Source organism: Leptonychotes weddellii, chromosome 4 (assembly GCF_054177405.1).
Source record: "Leptonychotes weddellii isolate Sample4059 chromosome 4, ASM5417740v2, whole genome shotgun sequence".
In the NCBI taxonomy this organism is placed as follows: Eukaryota; Metazoa; Chordata; class Mammalia; order Carnivora; family Phocidae; genus Leptonychotes; species Leptonychotes weddellii.
The window spans coordinates 157,407,351-157,431,968 of NC_138372.1; the positions used below are offsets into that span (position 1 = coordinate 157,407,351).

General features: G+C 41.6%; 1 protein-coding gene across 3 annotated transcripts in view; it reads right to left on the reverse strand.

Annotated features, from left to right (window-relative positions):
- Positions 1-24,618, reverse strand: part of WASHC5 (WASH complex subunit 5) — a 58,852-nt gene that overhangs the window by 23,133 nt on the left and 11,101 nt on the right. For all 3 annotated transcript variants that reach the window (XM_031034765.2, XM_006739561.3, XM_031034766.2), the window contains exons 7-17: positions 23,927-24,079; positions 21,281-21,394; positions 19,196-19,367; positions 14,647-14,774; positions 11,343-11,472; positions 8,987-9,099; positions 7,051-7,217; positions 6,898-6,973; positions 5,695-5,805; positions 4,775-4,915; positions 3,679-3,759 (exon numbers count right to left, since the gene is read on the reverse strand). In XM_031034765.2, the coding sequence (XP_030890625.1) occupies positions 3,679-3,759; positions 4,775-4,915; positions 5,695-5,805; positions 6,898-6,973; positions 7,051-7,217; positions 8,987-9,099; positions 11,343-11,472; positions 14,647-14,774; positions 19,196-19,367; positions 21,281-21,394; positions 23,927-24,079 (1,386 nt within the window). The remainder of the gene's footprint in view (positions 1-3,678; positions 3,760-4,774; positions 4,916-5,694; positions 5,806-6,897; positions 6,974-7,050; positions 7,218-8,986; positions 9,100-11,342; positions 11,473-14,646; positions 14,775-19,195; positions 19,368-21,280; positions 21,395-23,926; positions 24,080-24,618) is intronic.

Genomic DNA, 24,618 nt, shown 5'->3' on the forward strand with positions numbered 1-24,618 from the left:
TGGAATCGGTGGGGGAGACAAACCATGAGAGACTATGGACTCTGAGAAACAAACCGAGGGTTCTAGAGGGGAGGGGGTGGGGGATGGGCTAGCCTGGTGATGGGTATTAAAGAGGGCAAGTATTGAATGGAGCACTGGGTGTTATACGCACACAATGAATCATGGAACACTACATCAAAAATTAATGATGTAATGTATGGTGATTAACACAACATAATAAAATAAAATTAAAAAACAAAAAAGGCTGTGGGTTCCTCACCAGATAAAGGAAAGAAAGGAATGGAGGAGAAACCTGAAGATTAAAAAAGACTTAAAAGATACATTTTTTTATTTATATATTTTTTAGAAGATTTATTTATTTATTTTAGAGAGAGCGCACGCACGCGCCAGTGGGGGAGGGGCAGAGGGAGAGAATCCTCAAGCAGACTCCCCGCTGAGCGTGGAGCCTGACACGGGGCTGGGGCTTGATCCCAAAGCCCATGAGATCAGGACCTGAACTGAAATCAAGAGTTGAAGCTTAACAGACTGAGCCACCCAGGCACCCCTAACATTTTTTTAAAATGTAGTGTCCAGAGAGATTTACTTTTGGATAATAAAACTCTAAATGAGAGACTGAGATTAGATCAGGGCACGTGGGGAGGATCCTGGGGTAGGAGCTGGGAAATGATATTTCTTGACTTGGGTGGTGGTTGTAATAATCTATTAAACTACAGAAGTGTTTCTACAGCTCTCAGTACCTGTGCCCTATTTTACGGTAACAAATTATAACTAGATATCATCAATAAGGAAAAAAAATCAAAGAAGTAAAATGAAGTTCCCGAAGAAATACTCCTTGTAAGAACAGATTTGGTGAGAAAGAGTTAAATGTTTTCATGAATTTAAAGGTCTTAAATGGCCCTTCCAATTCTTCCAAGACTTTCACCAATGTATGGCATGCCTGTAGCTTAAAGAAAGCCCCCTTCCCATAGCCCCTTCCTTCACGCTTCTATCCCTTCCTCTGAAGTTAACAACAGTTAATTAACAGTTTTCATATGGATCTTCCAGACCTTTCTCTACTAATTTCTCTACGTATTGTCCTTAATACACATTTAATTTTAAAAATCTAAATGGGACCATAATAGGCGTGCATGTGCGCGCACACACACACACACTACACACACATACACGTTGTTCTGTAACTTGATTTTTCCACTTAGAGTTTTAGAAATCTTCCAGTGGCAAAAGCTTTTTGAATGGCAGCAGAGCAATCTACAGTGGAAATGCACCATGATATATTCAGCCACTCTCTTAGTGATAAATGTCTAGATGATTTCTATTTTTTAAATTTTTATTTATTATTTTTATTTGTTATTATTTTTGAAGATTTTATTTATTTGAGAGATAGAGAACATGAGAGGGGATGGGGCAGAGGAAGAGGGAGACTCCCTGCTGAGGAGAGAGCCTGAGGTGGGGCTCGATCCCAGGATCCTAAGATCATGACCTGAGCTGAAGGCAGACACTCCCCTTTTTTAATTATTCTTTTTTAAGTAGGCTCCATGCCCAGTGTGAAGCCCAACGCGGGGCTTGAAATCACCACCCTGAGACCAAAAGTCGGATGCTTAACTGACTGAGCCACCCAGGCGCCCCTCTATTCTTTTTAAAATGATTTTTTTGGCCATCTGTAACAATGCACATTTACACATACATCTCTGTGTGTATCTTACGTGTTTTAAGTAAGAGTTAAAGTCAACTTATACTTTTTTTTTTAAGTAGGCTCCACGTCCAATGTAGGGCTTGAACTCACAACCCTGAGTTCAAGAGTTGCATGCTCTATGGACTGTGCCAGCCAGGTGCCCCAACTTATACTCTTTACAAGTGTCTGAAATAGATGCTTAACATTTGAGGGTTAAAGACTAGTGAGGGCCACAGGATCCCTTACAGAAAGCCCTGAGTGGTTAGATTGGCAGAGACAGTCTACTGGGTTGAGTGTGGTCACGATGATATTCCCCCTGTTCTCATCTGAAAGACTGTGGCAGAAGATCTGCATTTTTCTTAATCAGTTGTCCTTTGATAATTATTGCTAATTATTAGGTTGTATTACATCCTTCCTATACTGGTCATTTTGCATATAAGACACTTAATCTGGTCCTAGGATTTATTACCACTTTACAGATTAGTAAGAAGTGATAACCTGGCAAGTCTACTCTCTGCATATCAACTGAATTAAACTGGCACCAGGCCTAAAGTATGTTCAGTGGATTCTATTAATTTTCTAGGGGCACAATGGGGGGTGCCTGGGTGGCTCATTCAGTTAAGCATCTGCCTTGGGCTCAGGTCATGATCCTGGGGTCCTGAGATGGAGCCCAGAGTCAGGCTCCCTGCTCAGTGGGGAGCCTGCTTCTCCCTCTCCCCACCCCCCGCTCATGCTCTCTCTCACTGTCTCTCTCTCTCAAATAAATAAAATCTGTACAAAAAATAAAATACCACTATCTTTTTAAAAAAAATTCTAGGGGCACAATAGTATTTCAGCATACTTGCAGAAACCACACACTAAAGTTCCATTCCTATTTAGGTTCATTTCCTATTATTTTCTTGGGATTTAGTAACACAAATGTTAATCTGGCAATTCAACAGATACACATTTTAAAAAAAAAATCGGAAACATGTAGATTCTAACTGATATCAGATAAATGAAAAATAAAAGCACCGTGAACCCTGTGCATGGGCATATCACTAGTTATCATAGGATTACAAATGAAAACAGCATTGAGATAACACTTTATACTCTTTGGGAGAGCCAAAATTAGATTGTGGAACGAACAAGTATTGGGAAAAATGTGGGCAGACATTTCATGAAACAGTCGTTTCAGAAGGCAATCTGGTGGTGTTGAGAGAAATTAAGTATAAACACACCTTAAGGCCCAGTGACCCAACTCCTGGGGAGGCAGATTTAGGAGAAATTCTTTCACGGTGTATAGTAGAGACATGTTCAGAGTGGCCTGTAATAATGGGGAGTGCTGGAGTGAAAACAGACAATATGGGTGTCTGTGCCTCGGGGAATGGTTAAGTAGAATGTAAAATTCTATGCAGCAGTAAGAAGTAACCAACTGCCCAACTCATAGCGACATAAATAAATAAATCAAACATATATGCACACATAAAGTAACACCTCATGCTTAAAATGCAGATACTAGCCTCTTTGGGGATAGAAATGGAATATACAGCGTGGGTGCTACTGGGGATGGGAATGGCTGTGGGCGTCCAGATGAGAAAGAAAAGATGAAGAGAGGAGCTTGCATGCATCCGTGATAACAATGGCCAGACAATGACAATGGGGTAGGATTACCGCAGCTCTCCGCACCTGAGATGCAATATAAAAATACTAAAAGGAAAGAAGGGTGGGAGAGAGTGAGCCAGCTGTCTGGCCAAGGGAATCGAACCATTTTGTTTTGTTATTACGAAAATTCAATTAAATGGATTCTTCGTAGATTTAACTAACTCCTGGGTATGGATGAAAAATCAGGATTATAATGCTCTCTCTTCCTCCATCAATAAATGAGTAAAGTGAAGATCAAGAGCTGAATGTGAAACAGCAGGGGACACAAGATGACATCATTCCCAGTTCCCCATGGGAGAGCCACCACAGTAATCCAAACAAAGAGTCTATGAGGTCACATGAACCAGCACGAAAGCCGTTACCTTGATGATGCCAACCAAAGTTGTCTTCATCATTAAGATGCCTTCAGTAAAAATGGAAATAGCGTGAGTGAGCTTGGCAACCTTTAACAAAGAAAAAGAAGTTATTAAGTATTTCTGATAAAAGACCCATCGTTTCTACGGGAAGTGAAAATAATTGGCTGATAGTCCTGGATGAACCAAGACAGCCCAATGACATGTCCGGGTCAGAAATGAGGCGCCGTGATGGAACCGAGAGACCACTGGTAGCCACGCTGGGAACGGGATCAGCAGACATGAAATCATTCTTTAAATGCTGACCAATCATTTCCCCTTCTTTGGGCCTCAGTTTCTCATGCATAAAAGGCAGGATTCCATAAGATGGATGGTCCTTTCCACGTAGAAAAGGCTCATCAAGACCCTAACAAGGTAATCTCCCCTTTCCTGCGTTCTACTTTTTTTTCCCCAAGCAACACAAGGAGACATAGGTAAGGTAGACCAATGCTATATTTTTGAATGTGCATAAATACATAAATTCAAAGCTTGCAAAATCCAAATTCCTGATGTAATTTTTGGAGTTGTGTCAGAGAGGATGTAAAACTGACCCTGGGATGAAATGTAATGACAGTGGGCTTCCTATTGTCAATTTCCACTTGATTTCACTCTTTCACATCTTTTAAGTTTAGGGGGAAAGAAAAGCAGGGGTATTTGGAAAGAACAACCCCTGAGGCTGCTCGACTACTGAGTGGGCTTTAAAGTCTGGCTGGAGGAAATGGCTAATGGAACCCAGATGACTTTGCTCGACTGTGAGGAGTCTGGGCAATCTAGCCTGAAGCAAAGAAGGGCTGATGCGCCAGCACCGTTCGGGTGAAAAGTGACCAGCTGAACTCCACTTCCTCTGAGGACACTCAGGCTGGCGAGGCCTTAAGTAACTCCGGGACCAGGTAACAAATGCAGGTATGGCTGCAGTAACTTGGCACAAATAGTTACACTGAGAGTAGGAAAAAACAAATGACAATAGGTCTGGAGGTCCTAGGGATATGGCAGGCGACAGAGACCTGGGATACATCAGGGTTTGGGTTTTAAATATCAAAAGGCAGAAGTCAAAGGGACACGCCACCTCGTATCGTGGGCCAAGCTGAGCATAGTCCCTCAGCTTGTCTTTGTCCAGGCGGGTCGGCACCTCAATGATATCGTGGGTCTGAAGCTTTATGATCTTTAGGAGAGAAGTAAACATGCTTTCTGGAATGATCTGCAAAACCTTCAGTGAAAGAGAAAAGCGGAAAAAGAGTTGACCATCTCTTTTGTTTTTCTTAGCTGATAAATGCTAGGATGGCAGGGAGACAGTACCAATGTGTATAAGGAGCCACTTGGCTACAGGAAGGGATGATAAGGGACTTAACAAGAGCTGTTTGAACATCTGCTCTCAGGCACACAGCTACGTTCTTTCAAACATGAACTGCTCGCAAGATACAAAGCTAATCCTCATACACAGGGAGCAAAAAGATGTATCTTTTCCACATTACAAACGCTTCAAAGACTGAGGATCAGAGGTGTTAGTAACATGGTTACAGAGCACTCAGTATGTGACACAGGTAAATTTTAAACCCAGGTCTGCTGGCCTCCACGCTGTACCGTAAGTTACTGAAACAGGATCAAAATTCCTCTGAAAACTCTAAGTTCTAACTAGGATATATATGCTGGATCTAGATCTGGCTCTTTTATCAGCTAGCTCTGGGACTTTGTGGAAGCCAATATAATCTCTCTTTCAGTTTCTGTGCCTACAAAGTGGGGGTTAATACCACCAGCACTGAAAAAAAAAAACAGATGTAAAAGTTCTTTGGAAGTAAAACACATCTGCGTATCCACAGTACCAGTAAGAGTAAGTTTATATTCAGATATTGCAAATTTCTGGAATCAAGTTAAGACTAAGGGAAGAGAACACAGGTATACTTTTTATAGGGCCCCAAGCATCCTTTTTGTCTTCAAATAGAAGTTAGTTTGCCAATAAAATAAATATCACCTTGATGCATTTCTTACCTTTCTCACATAGGACACCAATTCACCAGAATAATATTGAGACACACTGAGAAGATCAGGACTATTTGCTTGATTAATTCGAAGAAGGGGAAGATCAAGGGCAGAGGCAAGCTGAAAGAAAAGTAGGTATTATCTGTTTCTCCATCTCAAAAAGTCCTAGAAATCTCTCTTTCTAGGAAGAGTCTTGGGTCCTACCCAGGAGAAAGCAACAACCACTGAACTTCATCAAAGTTCATTAATAGTTTCTGACAATGATACAGTTTTTTAAGAACAATAGTCATCTGCTATGGCAGTGGTTCTCAAACTGCAGTCCCTGGACCAGCAGCATCAGCATCAGCTGGGAACTAGTTAGAGATGCTGGCTCTTGAGCCCCACCCCAGATTTACTTAATCAGAAACTCTGGGGGCAAGGTCCAGCCATCTGTGTTGTGACAGGCCTTCTAGGTGATTCTGAGGCCCCTCAAGTCTGAGAGTTACTGCGCTATAGGAGACAGCTACTCCTGGATGGAAATCAGACACCGTGACGGATGGATCACTGTACTGAATCCAATCGAAGACGTCACAGCATGTATGAAGTGCCATTATTTTATGTACCACTCAGAAAGAAAGAAAATGCTGACAAGTGAACTTTGATATGCTGCCAATGATAAAACCCATCCCCAATTACAGAGATGTTTAAATAGGAAAGAAAGTGCACCTAAGAATTGAAATACAAGGTGACTCTGTCAGAAGACAGTGAGTCAATTATTTGCTCATTTATCTCGATCTGAAGTTACCTTGAGAGCAAGGGCCCTATTTGTATTGTTAACTGCTATTCCCTTACCTTTAGAGGGGATCCTAGTTTGTACCAGAGGCTCAATAAGAATTTTTTAAATGAGTAAGGGAAAGGAATTAATTCACATCTAGAGAAAAAAGGACCCACATTTTTAGTATATTGGTAGAACTTAAAAAATGTATTTTTTAACTTAAAACTATTTTCTGTAAGACATCCAACTTATGTTAATTGAAACTTCAAATATGCATGGCATCTTTTGAAACTGTGCTCTCGTGGGAAAACTGCTAACAATTTTCAGTCTATAAAAAGACTTAAATTACCTAACTTTCTAAAAGAATGAAATCTTGGACTGATTTCATGCATGAGGTAGTAACGAAGACCAGTTCCTCCCTAGTGACTGAGAATGTGATCTAACTGTTCTTTGCTTACCTTCAGGAATGTAGCTCTGAGTTTAGTAACCATGGATGGGTTTACCCTTATGCTCTCTTGCATGATGGATGTGAATCTGTAAAGAGAGATCAGTGGTAAGGAGACACCCATGGTGGCCTTCATATAGGGGAAATGTTAGGCTGACCACATTACCTGTCAATTAATTGCCAAGCAAAAGAAAGGTCCCCAACGATCTGCATTGTGATCAGGACCTCCTCTTTAATGTTAATGGTTCGGATCATTTGGTGAAGAAACTTGCGAGTATCAGCAAGAAACTGACAGACTTGCAGATTTGATTCCAACTGATGAAATTCTTGAACCTGTGTCACATAAATACATTTAATTAGAAAATTCCAAATGGCGGGCGCCTGGGTGGCTCAGTTGGTTAAGCGGCTGCCTTCGGCTCAGGTCATGATCCTGGAGTCCCTGGATCGAGTCCCACATCGGGCTCCCTGCTCGGCGGGGAGTCTACTTCTCCCTCTGACTCTCCCTACTCTCATGTGATCTCTCTCATTCTCTCTCTCTCAAATAAATAAATAAAATCTTAAAAAAAAAAGAAAAAGAAAAAAGAAAATTCCAAATGGCTTCTCTGGTGTTCATTTTGCCCTGAAAACACTTTCAGAAAGGCACGCTACTTACTAAGACTTTCTTGGCAAAATTTCTATTTCAAATAATAATTTTAGAAACGTATCAGCCAAGTCATAATGTAATGCACAGGTTCCTAGGATTAGAAAATGTTCTACTCTTTTTACTGTGTATGTATATGACAGAATGAGTGGATACTTCCATCTTCTATTTTAGCATCAATAAACACATATTAGAAAATCCTCCTGGAAGCAATCTCATTCTTGATCTCCTAAAGCACTTTTCTTTTGACTGCTGAGATTCAGTGACCCCTTACACTTGGCTTTCTGTGATGTGTGCATCTGCCTCACCTCTTTGACGATGTTTTAATCACTTTTGTATCTCCCTAGCTGCTCAATAAATATTTTAATGAATCAAAAAAAAAATCCTCTTAATTCTGAAGATTTGCAGGTTTGCTAAAAAACAGAGTAGAAGTCACATCACAACCAGGGTGCTGGCATTTCGACATTATTAAGTTCTTTTTTTGGACTCCATAAAACAAAATAATGATTCCCCAGTGTCCGAAAGTTGTTTATAATTCAAGGTGCCTGGGCCATTGCCGAAATAAATAGCACAAATGATAAAAAGCCTCTGACATTTACAGAGTTGTTTATAGTTGTACTGCAGACTAACAGATCCAGGAAACGAGCAAAACAGGGACAGTACAAGTTGGGAATTTCTGGCTAGGGAAACTGACGCACTAACAATGGAGAACTGTTTTGTGTTGCCATTAACAATAACCAACAAATCTCTCTCAAAAAAAAAAAGAGCCTATAAATGCCAAATAAAGTATCACTTCTCTCTCTAAAGATAACATACTTATACCTGTTGAACAGGGTTCCAAGTAAGTATGGATGATGTTTTAAATAGTTGACGGCTATTGTTCTCATCGAGGCTTTTATTTTTAATTTTAAACGCAGTTATAAGCGTACAATTAAAATTTCAAGAGTGGGAAAATATAATAATCCTTTTTTGAATTTGAGTAGATAATATTTGAGTAGATAAAAAATGAACTATTTCTTTTTTTCCGGAAAAGAAAACACCACTTATAAGCATGTGATCATTATATAGCTATGGTTATGGTTGTGTATCCCTTTGTAGTTTTTCCCCCCAAACTCTTTCCTGATCTAGAAATGGTGCCTACAGTGTGGTGTTGTTTTAGCTTTTGCTGCCTTAACCACAATTTCCCTGATGTTTCTATATCGTCTTCATCATTATTTTTCCAAGACTACATGTTTCTGCAAGTGGAAATGTCATCATTTTTGTTGGCATTCTCTTCATGCTGATCACTTCATTATTTTCCCAATTTTAGGACACTGGATATAATATTACAGGGAGCACAGTATGCTTTTTGTTGCTTCTGATGAAATATTCTCTCAGAAATATTTCCAGGACCAGATTGCTGGGTGGCTCGGAAACTATGATTCATGATCCAAGCACCGCCATTTAAGAAGGGTTTTCTTACCTCCTCCAAAGCTTGTATGAGCTGCACCGTTTTCCTGCCTGCAGCAGTGGAATCATCATGATTTAAAGACAGGATTTGTTTTGAGATCTCTCTGAACCAAGCCTGCAGGTTTTCTATGAACACAGAAACAAGGAGAGACTGCTGAGACCCCATGATTCGCATAGCTGTGGCTTTTAATCTATTCAGGAACCCTTTACAAATCTAGGTCTTGTTCACAGAGCTCTCGCTGTGTACCTGACATCGCCCTTGGAGATTCTCCACACAATAACCACCAAAATGCCTCGGGGCATATGACCTGGAACAAGAGAGGGAACTTTCTACATCAGTGGCTCAGCCTAACACCCGGCAGGTGAACACAAGTGTGCAACGGTGGGCAGAGGAGCAGGGAGGAACCGGGAAGGAAACGAAAGATGGGATACAGAGTTCCTGGGGAGGGTTTTCTGCAAAAGCGAGGATGGGTAGAGAGAGAGGCACAGGGATGGTTTGTCCCTAGGTGAGAGGACAGACATGGGCAGCAGCTTTGGGACAAAAAGGACAATGGCACGTCTTGGAGGGCAATGAGAGGCAACACGTCAGGAGTGTGAGAGACGATCTGAACAGCTGGGGGGGTGCCGTTCACATTCACAAACCAATTTCACACCGCAGAGAAAGGGAAGGGCACCAACATGCTCTGGGGACCTTCAGTATGTCAGGCAAAGCTCGAAGCTTGTCTCATTGAATCTTCACAATTTACGGAGGTAGGAATTAGAAGGCATTTCTCAGATCAGGCAGCTGATGCCCAGGGACGTTACAGATCCCAGGCAGGGTCACACGGTTATTAAATGGCAGAGCCAGGATAAAGGCTTTGCTCTTTTTAACTCACCAAGCTGGTTCCCTAAAGTTTTTGTTGTTATTGTTGTTATTTTATCAATGGGATGATTTCACTTTAATAAAAGCACTTAAGGGCTTATAATCCTAAATTATTTCAAGAACTGGTATGAGGGACACTAGTTGTAATTTTAAAGATTTTTTTTTTTTTTTGGTAAGACTGAGGGACAGCTCTGGAGTAGCAGAAAGAGCACAGGGTTCAGGTCTGAGGTGCCAAGCTCGATCCAGGCTCTGAACCTTTGTTACCTTCAGCGAGTGACTACCTTTTACAGCTTGATTTCTTTACATGTAAAACAAGAATACGGATGTTTATTCACAGCATCTCAGACAAGAAACATATGTGGAAGTTCCTCCTAAGCTGAAATGTGCTATATAGCCAGATAAAGTAGAAGATCTTGTTCTGAATGACCTTTGAAAGGATGTTGGAATTTATAAGAACCTAAAGGTGATTAGAACAAAGATGAATGTGCCTGATTCTCAAAAACTAATCTGGTTAGATTGTTACAGGTGGTTCCTTGTTTTCTAGACACAATGTAGTGACCTGCAAAACATGCTGCCAATTTATATCACATGATTAAAAACACAGCCAACTTTTCCCACTAGGAATAATAAAGTAACTTGGAAACACATTTTAGGCCAACCACTCAGCATCAAATAAATCAACAAAAGCCAAATACAGTAATCACAAGATCATATTGATTAAAAATAGTGGTTTTTTTTTAAAAAAAAGCTATACCACTAAGCTTTTTTTTTAAACAAAAAGCTATACTATTCTACTGTATAATTAACTTTATCAGAAATGAATCTCATAGTTAAACATTAAGCATTAAAAAGATAGTTTGTCGTCTTAAAATTCAGAATGGTAATTCGGGGGCATTTTGAAAGGCTTCTATCTATATAAAAATGTTAAGTGATACCATAATTTTCCGACAGATAAAATTTCCTAGAAGAAGCGGAATTAATATCATTAAAGTAAGCCTCGAGCAATGTTTCAAAAAATCTGCAGGTCCCCTCTTCTGCCACTAGATGGCAGGCGCACTGGGGGGGAAGCAGCAAACGTGATTAGAAGCCGAGAATCTTGCATACCATCTATGTTAGTAGTTAGTAATATTCTTGAGGGAAGTGTCCTGAGATCAGGACAGTTAGGTCCTTTTCTCCCTCCCCCCAAATGCACATAAGCTGACACACCAGTGGTGCACACTATGGTGAAGGTGGGGGATGAATTATGACCCTGTGGACTATGCACCAGAGTATAACAACCCCTCTAGCCCAATTTCATACTTCCAAAGTAAGAAACCTCAAGTCCAGAGAGGCTATGAGGATTGCCCCAGGGAGCACAAAGCTAGAGGCAGCTAAAACTAAGCTTCAGATCTTCATTAGCAACCTCCTAGCACACAATGACGACAACGTAAGGACTTTTTACTCTGCTGCTTTCCAGTCATTTGTGTGTACATTTCAAACACACCAGTATTTCCTCTTCAGCAATTACCATTTTTCTCCACTCGGGTTAGGGGTTTCACTCCTGAAAAGACATCAGCAAGCTCTGTCATCCGCTCTGAACCCTCCTTTTTGTAATGCTCCCATTTGGCTTGCTTTTCTGAAAGCATTTGCTTGAACATCTGTTGAAAGAGACAGAAAAGAATTACTTAAGAGGAAGTCCAGATTAGGCAGTTTACCAAGAAAGCCTGAGCAAAACCCAATTTATTATAAAAATATATGCCTAAAAGTAACATTACCCTGACGTCATCTCTTAAGCCGTCCTACTTTGTACAAATCGAGGGGCAAAGCTGGATCACTAAGACAGTGGTTCTCAGGCATCTTATCATGCACATAAGCCTCACCTGGATGGCTTTATACTTCTCAGAGTCCCAAGCCCCACCCTTGAAGATTCTGGTTCAGAAGGTCTTGGGTGGACCCAAGAATCAGCATTTTTAATATGACATGAAATTTGGTGGCCACTGCTCTAAGGTCCTTTCTAAGTAACAATTTCTGGGGTCATACCTATTCTAAGGTCAGGGAAGGCTGAGGATGATCTAGTCTGATGAGTGGAGAATGAACTAAATTACCCACAAAAGTTCTTTCTTTTTCATCACACAGTAGGTCTGTTTATGAACTCACTTTTCATAAAATTAAAATCCTATAAAGGGTTGGGCAGAGGAGGAAATGGTGTATCTCAAGGTTTTGTTTTGTTTTTCCTTGAAACAAACTTTAGAAACATATTTCAGGTATGTCACAAACGTATAGGGATTTATTTCATTGGGCTCCTAAGGGGTAAATATGAGAGTATATGGATTTTTCTTTTAAGAAATTCTTCATTCCTCAGCATCAAAATGAATTTTAAAAGATGAAGACTTCATTGCAGACAAAAGGATCAAGACTGGTGGAATTTTGTGGGGCCAGAGGAAAAGGTATCTTAGTGATCAGGCGGGATGATTAAGCAATGAAAAGTAATAGGATGAGGAACAGTCAGAATTATTTATAGTCTGCCCTATCTTTTTGAATGCCTGGGATCAATCAGTGCCAGGTGACAAAGCAGCAGTGACAAAAATAACATTGGGAGGCCTTCATCACAGATCGAATGGCTTGAAGCCCTTCAAACACTCATTTACAGGTTGAACTCACGGGTTTCATATCTTGTTAAGATGGAATTTGGAATAGGGGATGGTCCTTCAATTAGGAGATGCACCTTCATATAAAGATTACAAGAAACACAGGTCCAATTAGTGTGTTTATAGGAGAATCAGAAGGTGATTCTAGAAAAAGGGTTGGGGTGCGAGGTCAGTTAACAAACCGAGCTGAAATGTATTACTGTTTTGCTTGATTTGAACTGGGTAGTTGGTTTCTTTTCTTTCTACCAGATCTTTCTCTTTTGAAGATCTTTAACGATTGGTCTTCTTTTCCCTCTACCGGAACAGACTGAAGGAAGCTGCCCTTTCTATTCCAACAGATTCCAGAAAAAGATTAATGATTAGAAATGCAGGCTTGGCTAGGCAGATGACCCAGACCTGTCCTGATTTCCATGCAACAACACTGAGCTACAGAACTCTTGGGGAACTGGCGCTCGGTTCAGGATCCTAACTGGACTGAGTGCACTGATTCTTCGGGGGCGACTCTCACTTGCCTCTGAAGTTTGCTTTGATCAAAAAATAAGATGCCTGGTTTCCTGCTCTTGGATCTTTCTTGGTTTCTCATGTTGGCTTAATCTGTCTCTCTTCCCCACTGTACTGAGAGCTCCTTGATGGCAGGGACATGCCTTGTTCATTTTTGAATTCCTAGCACCTAGCTGGGAACAGAGCAGGTATTTAATAATGATTTGCTATTCAGAGGGAAAACATTAACATTATTAAAGAGATCAAAAAGGGGTAGCGTTTCTCTGCTCTTACAAAGTGATACCCAGACAAGGCACTGAAAACACTCAGCACGTGCATTAGCAGGCATTAGCATGATGTTAATAAGCAGCATGTACTTTTCCTGAGCTACTTAATGGGGGAACACAGTGTCCTCGCATACCTAGAAAAAAAGAAACATCTAGCATAACACTAACTGGACTGAGGCAAGGTGAAGATCAGTTCTGAATGGGCATTAATATCCATGGCTAGTTCCTGGGCCCACCTGCTCCCAAACCCCAAAGTTACAGGTTCCAGAACATAGGCATTCCTGGGTATCTGCCATTTTTATTACGCCCACAGAGGCTTTTTTAGCCCTAAGACTGACCAACCTCAAAATTTCCTTCGGGGAACTCAAAATCCTTAAAATCCTTAAGTCAACCTTGTTGAATTGCAAATTCTTCACCCTACTTAAAAGCCCTTTCTAGCACTGGGTGTTATATGCAAACAACGAATCATGGAACACTACATCAGAAACTAATGATGTAATGTATGGTGATTAACAGAACATTAAAAAAAAAAAAAAGCCCTTTCTAACAGGTTCTCATGGCTTTTCAGATGAAGACTGAAATCCTACAAGGCCAGGCCTGGTTTGGCTCCTGCCCACTCTTCAACCTCATATCATACCACTTTTTCTCGTTCTCTCCCCTCTAGCCAACCGGTCTTTCTGGTCCTTGAACTGGTCATGCTGTTCCCTACCCGAGAGGACTTGGGCATGTTCTGCCCTCTCTCTGGCATGGTCTCCAGAATGGTCCCAACCTTTGTCTTAGCTAACTCTGACAGGTTCCTCCTTCGGGTCCCTTCAGAAGCTCTTGCTTCTCTTCTCAGGGAAGTTGGGGATAGCATCTTTGATTTTAGGTCCTCAGAGAACTATGTTCCTTTCCTTTAGAGCACGTCTCTCAGTTTGTATTTACATTTTTTTTCTTTTTTTTAAAGATTTTATTTATTTATTTGACAGAGAGACACAGCGAGAGAGGGAACACCAACAGGGGGAGTAGGAGAGGGAGAAGCAGGCTTCCCGCTGAGCAGGGAGCCCGATGTGGGGGCTCGATCCCAGAACCCGGGATCATGACCTGAGCCGGAGGCAGATGCTTAACGACTGAGCCACCCAGGCGCCCCTGTATTTACATTTTCATTAGTGCGGTTCTCTGATTACTGTTCATATTCCTCACCAGACTGCCACCTCCACAGTCTTGTACAATTTCCCCCACCACTGTCTCCTCCCTGGCAGTTGGCACTAAATGCCTGTTAAATGTTTAATCCTGTCCTTTTAGTGTAAGAACTATCTCAGACAGCTAGACTCCGCAGCCTGAGTCAGAGATACAGTTACGGAACCCTAATCCTTTAAAAGTATTTTTAAGCATAAAAACACTAAGATGTTGATGATTATTTATTGAAGGGTTTTACCTCTTTGAGTATAAACTCAAACTGTGCAGTATCCAACAGCAACTGAAAGAGGATCTTGGGATTGTACCTAGAGTCTGTTAGAATCTGGTCCTTGATCTGACGAAGACGTTTGTTGTTTGGGTCACAGGCTAGAAACGGGAAGAAGAGAGTTCCCAATTTATTAAATGTGTAGAAAACATGAAATAGAAGAGGAATTCTTAAAAAACTTTCCTTCATTTTAAGCATTTAAAAATAAGCAAAATGTATACCAACAAGCATGGAAAAATACAGTATATGTATACCATGAAATAAGTACAACTGAACTTTTAAATACGACAGTTGGATCTGGCAAGGAATGTCATTCATGATATACTGTAGAATGAGCAAAAGCAAGCGGCAGAACAGTGTTCCAAATACTGAAGGCATTCTGGGACTGGTTCATTACCGACTGTCCCATATGGATGGGTGGAGCCTTCTGACACCATTCGGCCTCCTTACTTCCTGTCTGTTTGGAGTTGCTTTCGGTTTAGGCATTGCTCTCTGCCATTCAGGGTGGACACTCTCAGTTTCTGAGACTGCTCACCTCAGAGAGGCCTGTTTGCAAGGTTGGCACATCTGGGGACTCGGATTTTGGGAGACGCTACCATTTCAAGAATTAATAAGAGAGGACCACTATGCCTTAACTGTTCGTACCATGTGGTTTATGATGAACACCTGCTTTCCTTCTAGGAGTCTGGAACTTTGGTACATGCCAGGCAGAGGCTGCCTGTGGTCAGCCCCAAGGAGTTTCCAAGGAGCTTCCCTGATTGGCATCACTTCACACATGCTGTTGCAATGCATTGCCGGGGGGATTAAACACATCCTGTGTGACTCCATCAGGAGAGGACCCCTAGAAGCTTGTGCCTGGTTCCCTCCAGACTTCATCCCATGCACCTTTTCCCTTTGCTGATTTTGCTTTCTATCCTTTTGCTGCAATAAATCATAGCCACAAGTACTAATATACGCTGTGTCTTCCTAGGAAGTGATCACAACTAGGGTGGTCTTGGCGGTCCCTGACACCACGGGCAAGCAGGGTTACCCACACAAGGATGTGGCACCTCCAAACAGGAAGAACCAGACCTGGGAGCGTTCTGTTCCTTATAAAGGCTGGAGGGCATGGCAGGCACTCAAAGCTTCCTGAACTCTCTACTACCAAGGCCCAGAGAGATTCCAGCAACTAGGCCAAGGTGACAAAAGTAGGCAGGGATGGACCCAGGGGCAAAAACACCTAATATTCTGATTCCCTAGCTCAGCCTCTCTGCTCCTAAGAGAAGCTATTTCAAATAAACAATATGTTAAAGAAAGGTATATAGAACTTAAAAAATTACTGATATTTGCTGGGGCCAATTATTTATTTAAGAAAAAGTAAGAAAACAGGTCAAGGCTACCTGGACTATAAATAGTCAAAACAAAAAATTTAAGGCAACAAACACTGTCAAAAAGTTCACATCTGATAAGGTTCAAGGTCCCTGGTTGTTGCTCTGGTGTCACACGGCTTTCTTGCTTTCTGAGCCCCTCAGTGGTATCCCAGGATGCCCAGCATATATAGAAGGACCGTGTGATATATGTCAGGGGTGTTTCTTGGTGTTTCAGTTCTGGTGAAGCCTGCAGATGGCCATTTTATACATTGATTTCCAAGCTGTTCCATCAGGAGGAGGCTCATGACAACCTGGAAAAGGGCTCAGTTTTCATGGGAAACTGCAGAGCGGATTTATTATGCATTCATCACAACTATCTAGGAAGAGCTATATTGGAACTGGTAACACTGATGACACAGAAGACAATTTTTTCAGCTTCGTATCTGCCTAACAAACGAAATCAAACAGATCAAACTTACGAAGAGTTCCACTTGTTTTGTATTAATTCTGATTGAACAAGAAAGCTTCTGAGACTAATTTGCTTTCGTTTTTGGATAGGGAACATCACCCTGCATTAATGATTACTTCCAGCGTCCTCAGGGCCGGATGCCATCTGTGACTTCTGACCCTGCAAGAATGCAGACTCGGAGAACTGAGGCAACAGATCTCAGAAGCATGGTAGCCTCAGGTTGGACTTCGGAAGCTGGGCAGCCCTGCCTGGGGAAGGCTGGCTCTGAGCATGTTTCTTCAAAAGCTGCAAGACACCGGGGACGCATCCAAAGCCTGGGTGAGATGTCTCCAACAGATCAATAGGACGGAATATAAAGAATACGCATTCCATCCTGCCGATCATGACCGAGACACCATAAAAGCTAAATAAGCAGTTACTTTTCCCACATATGACTCATAGTCAGATAGGTAAATCATTTGTTTCTGGTAAATGATGACCTTGTGCAATCAGGTCAGACAATTGCCAGGCACAAAAATGGAAAACAGATGTGGCTGAAGATAAATGCACAGAACGCTGTCTGTTGTTCCTGCAAGGGTGCAAATCCAGGACACGACTCCTGGCTCCCAGAGTGTAGGCACAGGGTCAGGCACGGTCGTGGGGAAGAGGATGATGAGGCCGAGTCACGGGAAACTCACCGCTGGTTTTATGATAGGATAAAGCGAGGGTCTGAGTTGTTTACATGCTTGAGCATGTTAAGACTTTGGTAAAGAAGATTCAATACTGAGTCAGTAGAGCAAAATCCTCAAATTAGAACTGGAGTTTATGTAAAAAAAAAAGAAACATGACCACCTAAAACCAGATCCAGTAGATGATTAAACTTCAGCCATGGTATTCGTGCTATGAGCAAACTGTAAATTGGAGAGGGATGTAGGCAAAAAAGCAAAATGAAAAAAAAACCAAACTGGGAAGCAGCACTTTTGAGAAAGATTTCGTAGCTAGAGATTTCTAGTGGGAAAAGAGAAGGCTGAGAAGAAAGTCCATATATTTTCAGAGATACAGAGGATTAAGAAGTCCACCTGCTGTCTTCACTGCTGACCACTCACAGGACGTGGAACCAAATGGGAGCTAGAGGGAAGAACATCTTGCCTGGAAGAGTCGGGCTACGGGCTACTGTGTTACCATGGGAGGCTGCAGAATACTCTGGAGTGGGCAGTATTTTTAGAGGCACAGCCTCATCCGAAAGAACAACTGTTGAAAGCAGTGCCAGTCTCAGGGTGGCTCTCAAGCAAAGTTTGCTGGCAAAAAAAACAAAAAGCAGGAGGCTGGCCAGGCTGCTGAATGACACACCTGTGAGCGGGAAGTGCATGTGCTCCAGATGAGTGAAATCGTTAGTTCATTAACGTCGATCCAGCCTTTACTAAGTACAAGGAACTGTGTCAGCTCTGAACTGGCTCGGGTTAGTCCAACCTATTTATGTTTCTATTAAACCAGGTGTTTTTTGTTTTAAGTCACAGGCTCACGGACCCTGTGGAGTCATTTCCTACAATCTGTAAAGCAACTGAACTTGATGGCCCATAGCGTCTCCAAGACTGTGGACCAGAAAACGTGACACCCAACCTACCTTTATTTTTTTTCCCCCAATCTACCTTTATTAGGCACTCTGGTTTAGCCTGTTCATCAACTCTGTGGGTCCATGTTTTTCTGTACTTCCAAAATCATACCTTCTTCTCTATCATTTCTCCAGTCTAGAATTTTACTTCAAAATCCTAGGGGGGCCAGTCCTCTCCTGTGTCCTGTGTGGAGCCTTCCCCAACCACCTTCACCCCTCTACACCAACCAGTAAAATTTCTCTCCTGCTCTGGACTCAAATCCCACATCCTGCCAGATGCATTTTGCACATCTGGCTCTTATTTACTGGACTGGCTCTCGTATTAGTTTCCTGCTGTAACCAATCACCGCAAACTTAATGGCTTAAGAAGACACAAATATATTCTCTTATAGTTCCAGAGATGAGAAATCTGAAATGGGTCTCACCGGGGTAAAATCAAGGAGTCCGTAGATCTGTGCTCCTTCCGGAGGCTCTGGGGTAAATCCTGTTTTCTTATCTTTTTCAGCGTCTAGAGGCGACCTGTATTCCTTGGCTTGTGGCCCCTTTCCATTTTTAAAACCAGCAATGGCCTGTTGACACTTTTTCATGATGCCACCTCTCTGGTTCTGACTCTTCTGCTTCACTCTTGCCGATTCAAGGACCCTTGTGATTACCCTGGACCCACTGGGATAATGCCAGATAATCTAACCTGACAAAGGGACTATTCAGGTGGGCAGCTGACTTGTCTAAGTAGACACAAAAATGACTAACTTAAAAAGCAATTTGATTCTCGGGGTGCCTGGGTGGCTCGGTTGGTTGAGTGTCCAACTCCTGGTTTCAGTTCAGGTCATGCTCTCATGGGTCTTGAGATCAAGCCTGTGTCAGGCTCTGTGCTGAGTGGGGAGTCCGCTAGAGAGTCTCTCCCTCTTCTTCTCCTTCTCCCCTTCCCCCTGCTTATGCACACGCATGCTCTCTCCCCGTCTCTCTAAAATGAACCAATCAATCTAAAAAAAAAAAAAAGGCAGCAGCTTGATTCTCTTCCAAAGGCTAAACCATTTTTGCATCATGGAGCATATCTTAATCCTGCAAGCCTTTATATGGAGCCATGCAGAAGGCACGCCTTTTGCACATTACCTGAGTCGGCTGTGTGAAGCATCAGCCATCGGATGGCAACGTTGCAGTCTCTCAGGCAGTTCAGGAGCCTTGGGATATTGTCCAGAACCATCTCCTCCCTTAAATAACCTTCCTTCAGAAACTGTTGTACTTGAGCATGCACTTTTTCACTGACAGTAGCATATCTGCTTGACTTTTAAAAGGAAAAGCAACTGAATTTACATTTTCAAAAAGAGACAGTGATGTTCCTTGAAAACAAATCCCCATACAGATGAACGCCTGGACAAATGGTAACATTTCTATAGGAGATGAGTAACATATGGACCACAGTTGGTAAGGCTCAAAGGCTAGTGGCTTATTGGACATTTTTGAAAAGGACGTTGGACTCAGAACCAAGAGAATCCTAAATCCTACCTCCAGCTATGATTAGATTAGATAGTGTGACTTTGGATTTAACCTCTCCCTCCTGGTTTCTGCAGATGTCACCCAGAGAATCGGGAACAAGTGGTTCCGAGGGCCCCTTCTGTTCTTAACTTGGATGGAAAAGAAACATAAAAGCAGAAGTTCAACTGCCTATTCTTCCCATAATTATTGGCAAAGCAGGCAGAGCAGAAATACCCAGGAGAAGAGACTTCTACAGGCAGATGAAAGCACAACAAAAATATGCCTCAGTCGATCAAAAGTGAATTTTCAAACCAGCCTTTTGGAAATTTGGTCATTCTGCTTTCCCCGAAGCAAGAGTTACATGTTAAACATCACTAGCCTAGTCAGGTTAGTTTAAAACTATCACCAGGTGCTTCATCAGAGGACTCTGAAGATCTTCTTAAAATGGCACCAAGGAGAAAATGCACTTTTGGAAAAGTAATTTTAGTAGTGAAACATTAATGCTCTGATACCAGTAAGTATTGGAAGCGCCGCTTTCTCTAATACGTGTCTTGGACACATACCAACACTGAAATTATTCTGTGCATTACTGATGGAATTCAATTTACTTTAATAAAACATGCTGAAGTTCTTTGAGTCAATGCTGTTCTATCTGCGCTGAAAACTCAAAAACTCAGACAACCGAGCTGAGGAAGGTAAGTGTTTAGAAACGTCAAGGATACCGCCCAACAAAGAGATTTTCACTGCTCTATTTACTTAGGAATTTCCTTCTGCCTTGTGTGTTTTATTTAATTTTTAATTTATTTTTTATTTAAAATTAACATATAATGTATTATTAGTCTCAGAGGTAGAGGTCAATGATGCATCAGTCTTATATAACATCCGGTGCTCATTACATCACATGCCCTCCTTAATGCCCATCACCCAGTTACAGGTGAATGGATAAGGAAGATGTGGTACATATATATACAATGGACTACCACTCAACCATCCAAAACATGAAATCTTCCCATTTGCAATGAGGTGTATGGAACTAGAGGGTATTATACTACGTGAAATAAGTCAACCAGAGAAAGATAATTATGATTTCACTCATGTGGAAACTAAGGAACAAAACGGGATCATAGGGGAAGGGAGGGAAAAATAAAACGAGATGAAATCTGAGAGGGAGACAAATCGTAAGAGAATCATAGAAAACAAACTGAGGATAACTGCCTTGTGTTCTTACCAAAGAGAGAGAATGTAACCATTTAAACTTTAAGGAGATGAAATGTCTCCAGTTTTGTTGCTTCTTTCACACATCAGAGAGGACAAATTTAAATTACAGTGACAGGACGTATTGTGTACATTCAGTTACCATCCTCAATATTCATCCTACTAATGAAAAGTTAAAATTCCAGCTATCAGTCAAAGCCGTTCTGCCCACAAGGACACAGACTTCAGCAAGAATAAGTGAAATCAGTTAGGGTCACGTGACATACTGATTCATCTTAGGATGTCGAACCTTAGGACCCAAGTCTCCCACTTACATATACCGTGCAAGTTAAAAATCTGTAATTACCTACCTTATTAGGATGCACAAATTTGCCTTTCGTTAATCACCGCACTTAAAATGTCTATGTGGTCATTTTCCAAATTCCTTGGGAACTCTCCTCATTCCCTAACCCCCCGAAGCAGGCTTGCAGCTGTTATGAGAATCCTTCTGCATTGGCCAGCACCTACCTGTTCTCTGACGTTTGCAAGGTCCAGGGTATTGTTTAAAGCAGTTTTTGCAGCTTTATACGGTTCCCAAGCATCTGCTAGATTAACCGTGATCCCCATGTAAATACTAATGACCTGCAAGAGGACACATTCATCCAGCATGTTCAATACGTACTCACTTGGAGGCAAAGTTACAGAAGACCCTGCCCACTCCTTCTAGTTCAAACTCCACTGCAATGAAAAACCAACGATTTGTCAAAATACAGAGGTAAGTGTTCTATTTTAGGGGCATTTTGGAACAAGGGCGATAAGAGCTATTCATGGGAAAATGACTAAATCAGGGTTGACAGAAAAACACATTAGAGCAGTGGTCTTCTCAAACGTTTTCACCTCAGCCTTTATGCAACTAAAACTTTATTTATTTTTAAGATTTTTAAGTCATCTCTACACCCAATGTAGGGCTTGAACCCACAACCCTAAGATCAAGAGTCGCATGCTGCACCAACTAAATCAGCCAGGCAGCCCTTTAATTCATTTATTTTTAATTGTTCTTTTTTTTTAAGATTTTATTTATTTATTTGACAGAGAGAGACAGCGAGAGAGGAAACACAAGCAGGGGGAGTGAGAGAGGGAGAAGCAGGCTTCCCACTGAGCAGGGAGCCCGATGTGGGGCTCGATCCCAGGACCCTGGAATCATGACCTGAGCCGAAGGCAGACATTTAACGACTGAGCCACCCAGGCACCCCTGTTCTTTTTTAAATAAACATATTTAAGGTTTCATTTACTTCATTTACCTTGAAGAACAGTTTTAGTCATTCCCATGCGCTTCGCTTTTGTAGTATTTTGATGTTGTGTGATTCTACATATTTCTTCATTTACATTGTGATTTCCTCTTTTTTTAAAAAAGATTTTATTTATTTATTTGTCAGAGAGAGAGAGCGCACGTGCGCACAAGCAGGGGGAGTGGGAGAGGGAGAAGCAGGCTCCGTGCTGAGCAAGGAGCCTGATGTGGGGATCGATCCCAGGACCTCGGGATCATGACCTGAGCCGAAGGTAGATGCTTCACCGACTGAGCCACCCAGGTGTCCTATTGTGATTTCCTCTTGAACACAAAAGTTATTTGGGAGTATATGTTTTTTCCAAACATTTAAAAATATCTTTTAAGCGTTGGCTTCTAATGTAATCATGCTATAGTAAGAGAATACAGTCTGTAGACTAACATTGTTTTTTTAAACTTTGTTGACTTTGTGAACTGATGTCTCCCAACTTTCATACATATCCTTTCAAATACACATGGTACATTTTTACGGATTTTTGAAAGAGCAGGAGTATATAGAGAAAGAGGTATCTTAGAATTTCCCATCATGATTATGGTTTCATCAATTTTTACATGTTATTTTGTTTTTGCTTTATATATTTAGAGTATTTCCCTGGGTGTGAATTTATTAATTAACCTTGGATTATTCTTTTTAAAATCATATATGATCCCTCTTTATCCCTATTAGTGTTTTTCTTTAACATTTTCTATGGTGTGATATTAATATTTTCTTACTGGCTTTTCATTGGCTGGCATTTGCCTGGAATCTCTCGCTCTCTTTCTAGTTCCTTTTTTTAAAAGAAGATTTTATTTATTTGAGAGCGAGAGCAGGGAGAGGGGCAGAGGGAGAGAGAGAGGGAAGACACCATGCTGAGTGTGGAGCCCCACTTGGGGCTCGATCTCACAACCCTGAGAGCATGACCTGAGCTGAAACCAAGTCAGACGCTTAACTAACTGAGCCACCCAGGTGCCCCAATTCCTTTATTTTTAGTGTGCCAGGGGTGTTTTTTAGGAGTGTATCTTATAAGCATCATATAACTGGATTTTGACCTTCCTTAACACTGAAAGTGTTTCTGTTCCCTGATTATAGCACTATGGTCAAAACTCTTTATTAAGCTTAGGCAAATGAAACCAGATTATCAGAGTTTTCCTCCTGGTTGCTCGGCTCCTAGCCTGTAAGCATGACGTGTTCATGGATAGGAAGCATCATCTCCTCACTGTGGGCTATTTTTCCTACAGTTCCCTAATCACAGTTTGCGATTCAATGGCCAGTAAGAAGTGAAATAGAATCTGCTACCTGAGAACAGGATCCACTTCATTGTACTTTATTAAAACCTTTGTGTACAAAGAGAACATCTCATCTACACTTTGAGTATATTGTCAGCTTTATTCTTTTAAGAATTAATATTTTTGGGTGAGATAAACACATCCCTGCAGTAATATAAACCTTAACAGCCCTGTAAGGTAGATGAAACATTATTGAAGTAAAATTCCTATTCATAAAATAATAGGTTAATTCTGTAAGCTTAGAGTCATGGAACAGAAAAAAGAAATACTTATGAAACAGTTACAAACTCAGCAACTAAAACAAGATACATTTTAATACATGGTTTCACCTTGACAGTATCTATTTAAGAAAAAAAAAAACCCTTGGGTTCTTCAGGAAGTTTTACTGACTTATTCCCTCATGTTATGATTTAAGATCCTCAACATAGAGTAATTTTATCTAAGTGACTTTATGTCTCATTATTTGCAAAATTATGACCTGTGGGCTAAAGGCCAAAAGAACAGAAAATCGGTTCCCTAACAAGGTTATTACAGAGAAAAAAAAGACTGATAGTAATACTTGCCCAGTTATCTGGAAAGTATTTGTCCACAATCTCTCTCATTTTTGCTTGGTGGGTGTGAAGAATGGAAGGTTCGAAGTAGAGGATCACGTACAGCATGGCAGCTTGAGTCGCCAAGGCCGTGCTGCGGTGCTCGGGCAAAGGGTATGCGGAGACCTGCAAAGCACACACAACCCCCCGGAGAGGCAGCTGTTGCTGACATCTGAATTCATACGTGTGCTGGATAAGTGATCAGGTTCTAGGATGTAGCCGTTTCCCAACAGGGGGTCCTGGGCCCTGGGAGCAATTCTCAGAGGGCAGCACTGTAAGGAATACAATGTAACCAGGGCCTGCCTTCTTACTGCTAACCACCCAGCACTCTCTTCCTTCTCGCCCTTGACTCTGCTGCAATTTGAAGTCTTTTCCTCAAAAAAAAAAAAAAAAAAAGAAAAGAAAAGATATGTGTAACTCCCTGTGTCCTGCTAGTTGTCCACATCTGTGTCTATCACAGATGACCTCTCAGAGCTGACAGACCCCACACCCTGCCGCCCCCCCTTCCCCCCCCCCCCCGGCAATCTTGCTGCCCCTGTTGTATGCTGTATGGCCCCCTCTGCTTCCCCTAAGCTAACACTCACCTTGCTTTGCTATAATTCCTTTAGTTATCCATCTTCTTCCTTCAGCTACAAGGTCGTTATGGGCAGGGACCACAGCCTGCC